This window comes from Merops nubicus, unplaced genomic scaffold (assembly GCF_000691845.1).
Source record: "Merops nubicus isolate BGI_N331 unplaced genomic scaffold, ASM69184v1 scaffold36496, whole genome shotgun sequence".
Classification (NCBI taxonomy): domain Eukaryota; kingdom Metazoa; phylum Chordata; class Aves; order Coraciiformes; family Meropidae; genus Merops; species Merops nubicus.
The window spans coordinates 6,536-13,775 of NW_008615017.1; the positions used below are offsets into that span (position 1 = coordinate 6,536).

General features: G+C 38.6%; 1 protein-coding gene across 1 annotated transcript in view; it reads right to left on the reverse strand.

Annotated features, from left to right (window-relative positions):
• Window positions 1-7,240, reverse strand: part of DCP1B (decapping mRNA 1B) — a gene marked incomplete at its 5' end in the record, with an annotated part of 44,890 nt that overhangs the window by 2,034 nt on the left and 35,616 nt on the right. The window contains one exon of the mRNA XM_008942408.1: window positions 6,829-7,221. Coding sequence (XP_008940656.1) covers window positions 6,829-7,221 — 393 coding nt within the window. The remainder of the gene's footprint in view (window positions 1-6,828; window positions 7,222-7,240) is intronic.

Below are 7,240 nucleotides of genomic sequence, written 5' to 3' on the forward strand. Positions count from 1 at the left end.
TACCTGGCCGTATAAAAATAAAGTCATCAATTAAATCTATCTACTTAATTCTATGGGAATAAAGATGATGAAAACTGCATACTGATTTGCAACAAGTACAGACACTGCTGGAGAACAATAAAGTTATGTGAAACGCCAGCTCAGGACCACCTCTATGATCTTTTTCCAGATTAAAAAGCCTTCTACCCATTTCAAGATTGCAGCAGTAGATTCAAGTGTGATTCAGTCTGATAGGCAAATGATCTTAGGACAACAGCATTTCATTACAGAAATCACACTACCATTAAGTATCGGCACCCTCAGAGAATGCAGCTGTAAAGTAGTTTACATAGGGACAGTAAGTCACCAAGTTTTATCTTTGAGAATCTACTTACATGCAAATAGCACTATTAAAGACTAACCTTTGTATCTAATACCAGGAAGTATTTTCCAATTATAAGTTTCAAATTACGTCATAATTTTTTTTTCTTCATCTCATTGTACTTTAGGAGAGGGGAAAGAAAAAAGATGTTAAGTGATTTATCTAAAGAGCCACAGACAGCTGGTGGCACTGTCAGAAACAGAACCTATTCCTAACCAGCAAGAAGTTTACAAAATCAAAAACACCCTCAAAGGAAAATCTTGATGCTGCAGTAGTTCTGCAAGTTCCCCTCAGTATTATATCCATGCCAATCTGCAAAGATATGTGTCAAAGAATTTTCACTTCTAAATTTCACAGTCCATCTCCCAACAGTAAAAGATGCAGGATTAGCAAATGCTGTCAGATATGATATACAACATAACAGAAAGTTTATTCATAGAATCATAGAATCCTTTAGGTTGGAAGAGACCTCTAAGATCATCAAGTCCAACTATCAAGCCAACACTACTAAGTCCTCTGCAAAAACAGAATCAGAATCAGAATCTGTCAGGGTTGGAAGGGACCACAAGGATCACCCAGTTCCAACCCCTCTGCCTTGAGCAGGGATACCTACCACTAGATCAGGCTGCCCAGAGCCTCATCCAGCCTGGCCTTAAAGACCCCCAGGGATGGGGCCTCAGCCACCTCCCTGGGCAACCCATTCCAGGGTCTCACCACTCTCATGGGGAAGAACTTCTTCCTCACATCCAGTCTGAATCTGCCCACTTCCAGCTTTGCCCCATTCCCCCTAGTCCTGTCGTTACTCGATATCCTAAAAAGTCCCTCCCCAAAGATACTGGAAGGCCACAATAAGGTCACCTCGGAGCCTTCTCTTCTCCAGACTGAACAGCCCCAACTGTATTCACACAGTTTGAAGATACTAGAGCTCTTTCCAGCTAATTCTAGTAGTAATTTTTTAATCCTAATCAGCCATCTCAATTATCTGATCTTCTTTTCAAAGAACAGAACATACAAAGGAATCATTACTTGCTCACCAAAGCTCCTCTCTTTTGGACTGGAGCATGATTTATTGCTACTGTATGAAGGTGAAAGGCTATTGAATAGCTCACTCTTTGTTACATTTCAGTTTTGAAAAAAAAAAATGAAATTAAGACAATAAAACTGACCTTTAACTCCTAGGTATGCAAAACAATGTAGTTTATTATTAAAGAACTTTCATATTTTTGTAGTTTGTCTTACTCCTACTTACGACTGTTCTACCCAAGACATTTCTGAACAATGCTAGTTAGACTAAAATACAAAGAAGAAATAGAAGGAAATGAGGAAAACTGGGATCTCATGCTGTTCTATGCAAAATTTAAGGAAGCAGAAAGACTAAGGGTCAGGAAAGACGCATGGATAGTACAAAACATGCAGTATGCACCTAGTGCAAAAATCTTGCAGTTCACGTTTTAGGTAAATATTGTTTCTGTTTCTCAAAATATAGAGTACTACTTAAAAATTAAACTCTTGACCTACAGCTTTTTTTTTCTACTTCTGGCATGTAACCATCTGGTCTGTATTACAAGCCCCTAAAAGAGTTAAGCTATTCATAACTCATTGTAGGTTTGCTTCGAACAGTGACAGAGCGCATATGTTTGTGCACCTATACTTGAAAAGCAATGATCATTTTAGAAGAAAACCAAGGGATGTCCAAAATGACATCCCTCTGTGGAGTGAGACCTTCAGACTGTGCACAGATGTTCTCCTGTAAGTGAGAAGATTGTTTTCCTGCCTGTGGAAGATTGACTACCTCCAGACACTTATCACAATGATTCTGCTCTACTCATCCATGCAGCTGAAGTAAATTCTCTTTAATTCACCTCATGCAAGATTGGCAGGGTTTGCTTGAACCAGATGATTCTTCCTGATGTGATTTAAAGAATGCATATACAAAGTGCTCTCCAAGGGCAGGAGCCTCTAGGAAAGGGATGGTGGTGAGCAGCTGGAGAAGATAAACTGTCCCACTAATACAGCTGAATCTACAACAGACTTCGTCAAAGACCTAGATGACATGTCCTTTGAAATAAAACCCCATTTCTCTCTAGAGTCCAAGGCAAATAAACAAAACCTGAGACAAGCTGTGCTCTTAATAATACACAGTTACTACTGTCATGTTGCGGTTTAAGAGACACACGAAAAATGATGTTTTCTCTGGGTAGAAACTGCCTTTTGGTAGAATTTGCCAAGCATATGGGGACTATATAGCATAAGCAACACCGCCATCTACAGGTTACTGCAAAACAAAATACTGCTGTCAGAAGAATAAAAACAATTCCTTTTTTCAGTGCATAGCATTTGTTTCTGTATGCAAACATTAAAATGTATTTCTTGCTAGCAGTTTGTGCTCAAAGGTTCTGCTATTTAAAAAAACAATAAACGAATTTTATTTAAAAACAAAGGCAAATTTTCATTTTTAGATTTAGTTCAGATCACTTTCAATCACTGGGACAAAGGACACCCAAAAGAAAATGGGATGCTGATCTTGGCATTACTAATGCAATTCCTATGGCACCATGCTTTAGCTGAAAGCACTGAAAATGCTCTGTAGGGACACGGCCTTTGGGCCAATCTTTTAGCTTTGAGTAATTTCTCACAAGACATAACAGCCCTTACAAAATGCTCCTGATCACCTTTTCCCCTCCAGAATTGACCCCAATTTGCTTGTTTACCCAGCCTCTACTGAATCGTCTCCAGCTTGATCAGGTCAACACTTAAATCTCCGAGTCACTAATAACAGAGTAGGAGTCACCCGTCAGTAACGCAGCAATGAAGTAAGAACAATGAAAAACGTGCAGAATAATTGTTGCAGCACATTGTATTCCTTCTCTGAAGAACAAATGCTCACTGAAATCTCTGTTTGATATTCTGTGTGGCTGCTGGCAGCCAGATGACACGATAGCTGGCAAATTCACCTAACACCACGAACTAGGGACTTCACTGGATCTCCTGCAATGCAAACTGGCACCTTGTGTTGCCTCCTACACGTGCAGGATCCCACACGCATCAAGTGCTCCTTTGTAATCTCAGCACCCAATGGGTGCTGTGGGCCTCTCACTGTCTTTTGTGGCATTACTTAAAACTGAGAACATTTAATCTAAGAATGGTTCAGAAACTTAAAGATGGCTACTATTAAAATAAAGCTGGCTACAATGCTAAAATTGCTTAGTCTTTCAAGTTTAATTCAGAATTTTTAAATTGATGTTTAAATATAGAACCTTAAATTATTTCTCAAAACAAGTTTAATGCTGCTGTTTGCGTTCCTCGTCTGCATATTTACAATCTCATGCTGAAACTGCAGTCAGGACAACTGAGAGATAATGGTGAGATGCTCACACCAACGACACCATCACGCACATAGTCAGAAGATGTAACAGTAACAACAAAGTACATTCTTGATGGAAAATGCTCTGAGAAATATGAAAAATGGGCTGAATGACAAGTGGTCTTCAGAAGGAAAGATAAATTTGTGTCAAGGTTATTGTATGCACTTTTAAAACCATAATTCTGATAAACAAACACTTAAGCATGCATGTGTCTATAATCAGGATAACTCATGCCTAACACTAAGCATATGCTTAAAAGCCCACTGCAGATTAATGCTTTTTTATTGCATCTTAAGCAGACATTACTCACTGTCTGCATAAGGAATACTTCACAGAATAGGGCTGGCACCAGACCAGACTGAATGCCTCTGAGTATTATTCTTCAGCTTTTGCTTTCCTCCTTTTTTTATTTTATTTTTTTGGTAACTGGTCTCTTCCTTTCCATGTGGGAGATTGCAGTTCTTACACCATATGGAGATGCAGCAGAAGCCAATTTAAACTTGGATTTGTAATGTGTCAATTGTGGAAAAGGCTATTGCTTTCATTTTCTTAGCGCTGCTGATGGATTTAGGGTGTTCCTTTAATACGATTTTTCCAGCAACAGACACTGTCCAGATACCTCTCTACTCCTGTCAGACATTTTAGAATTTGCATTTTCTGTATGCTAAACTGTAGTAGATGAGGCAATACCAAAAGATAAATAATTACAGGGAACGAACCTTTTGCTGCATTTGTTGTCAGAAACTGCTTTGATCTATTTTGCATGAGCATGCGCAGATACATTTGTGCCAATTCAGTTGCACTCAAATGTCTGTTTGCAGGCATGGCAGCACATAAAACCTCTGGTCTACAGCAAGGATGATATTACATTGGTTCTGAAAAGTTGTTTCAAGTATTTATCTTCCAATTTTTAAAAAAAGTAAGCCTATTTCATGTGGCTAATTCGTGGCATGCTACAGGGATACAGACTCCCTCCTTCATTTTTAGCCTCCTCCCCTTTTTCTTTTTTGGCAATCTGCTACATGTGAAAGAGGCCATTCCTTCCAGACTGCAGAGCTTTGGGTGTCCTAAACAATAATTAGTCATACTTTCATTATCATTTTTATCTATGTATTAGATCTCATAAGCAATACTAACCATGTTGGAAGAGGTGCAGCTGATACTGTCTGGAGAGCAGCTGTGGCTGTGTCAGTCTGTGAAGCCACTTCTAGTCAGTCTCAACCTACTCGGTTTGCTCACAGCCATGCAAAGTGAGACTGAGAGACTCCTTAGCTGTTGTTTTTTAAATCATTATTTGTAATGCAAGCTTGCAGCAATAATTGTAGTGAATGAGACTTGTTCCAGTGAAGATTCTTCTTGTCACAAGCTATTGTTCTATTCATATTCAAGCAGTAAAATGATTGAAATTGCATTTATGCCAGACCAGAGTAATTCCCTTTCCATATTGCAACTAAAGCTGGAATAATTTCGCTTTTCAGACAGACACAAAGTCATTAGTCACATCAGCATCTATATGGATTTTTCACCTGAAAATCTATCAGCGTCTTTGCTGCATTTTATTTATGCATACTGACTTAAAATGTATAGCCTGGCCCTTGGCTTATTTCACTTTTACTTTCAAGGTAGGAATGTCTTGCCTCCATGCTATCAGTACACGTAGCAATGAATCAGACTATTTCTCTCACTGATAGCAGGCAAGTTCCATTCCCAATGAAAACAGAAGTAAATTTTTGTGACTCTAGATCCTCTTTTTATTCATTAGCACTCCACTGGAAAGTCAGGTTACCATCTGTAAGCAACTGATCCTGCATAATTTCAGTGACTAATCCCCCCAAAACTCTTGTGCACAGATTTAAAGTCATGCTCCCTTAATTAAAATAAAAAAGATGGCTATTTGCTATATCTAATTAATCTTCCTCTGACCTCTCTCACTGAATTAGAAATTTTGACCTGTCACAGTGTTAGTGACAGATGTGGCCCTTAACTGTTAAATGACTGCTTCAGCCTCTTTGTGTGTAGAACTTCCCAGAATAAAGAGGATTCTTGGAGCATAAGTATTCTGTAGTCTTTCATTCAGGTTTTTAAGAAATTGCAACAGCAAACCAGCTTTTGAACTTTATACTGAAAAGGAGAATACTTTTTCATTCAGATAAGTAACTTCTAGACTCCAATACAAGTCAGATTCCAGTACAACACAGGTCTTGTGGACAGTCTGTCCACAATAGAGGAAGTTAAAAGAGGCTGAAACGCATCGCTAAACAGGACATTTTAAAGACATTCATGTGTAGAAGATCCTACAGAAAACAAAGTTGTTAACAGGGACAGTAGTTGTCCAGGATGGGGCATTTTGTAATTGTACATGACGCTTTTTTTAAGAACAGAAAAAGACTCTCATGAGTGAGATACAGTCTCTTGACATCTGAATTTTTCAGGACACCAGTCAGACTTTAAAAGTTCACAATAACAAGAATTAAGTGTGGTGGGTTTTTTTGGTTGGTTGGTTGGTTTTTTGTTTGTTTGTTTGTTTTTTAAGGCATTCAGGACCAAGGTCTTTTTTCTAAATAATACATAGCAAACAATAAAAATAAAATCTATTGAAAAGCTAGAAGTAGCAGTTGCAGTAACTTAGCAATACACAAATACTTCAAAAAACTGCTGTTGGAAAATAAATGACCCTTTAAGCACCTCTAGCAACTGTCATACAAAGGAGTGCACACCTGCACAGAGAAAGCTATGAGAAACTTAGTAAAAAAAAAAATTATTAAATCCAAAACATAACACTCAGTAACAAGCAAGTACACACACCAGCACGAGACTAAGTATGGCAACTAAAAATAAGGTGACTTTTCAAAGTGCTTCTGGAAAGTTCCAAGGGGGCAGTATTTTTGGTCACTATTGATGTGCAAGAGATGTGGCCTTCAGTATTTACAACAACACAGCTTAGTAAATCACAGCTTACTTGATGTTGTTCAATTATCACCTGCAAAATTAATATCTTACCACATGTTGCATATTAACAAGGATATACTGGCCAAAATGAAACAAAGACTAAACTTGCAAAACATCAATTTCAAAAGATTACTATATTTATTTGTTTCAAATGTTGAAGTTTCCCATTTACCTGAAGGAGAGCGCTCTGTTTTTCCGTACCCGGTGCCTTTTCTATCCAGGAATCCAGTGGTTTCAGCGTGTTGGTATTCTGAGTAACAACAGGAAACTTAGCTGCCAAGGTTGGTCTGCTGGATACATGCAACTGTTGTTCTTGTTGCACTATCTGGAGCTTTTTCAGTAACTCTTGAGGTGAAATCACCCCAGAACTGGATGCTTGATTTCCAGAGATAGAAAGCGGCTGTCTGGGAAGTTTGGATTGTTCTTTACCGAGTGTCTGAGACTCTAAAGTCTGGCCTTGTAGGGAACCATTGAAATAAACCAAGGGTGGCTGGCTCATACTGTTTACTGTTGCTGCTGGTGCTCCAACAGCAGTGGGAGTCCTGATGAAAACAGGAGCTGTCCA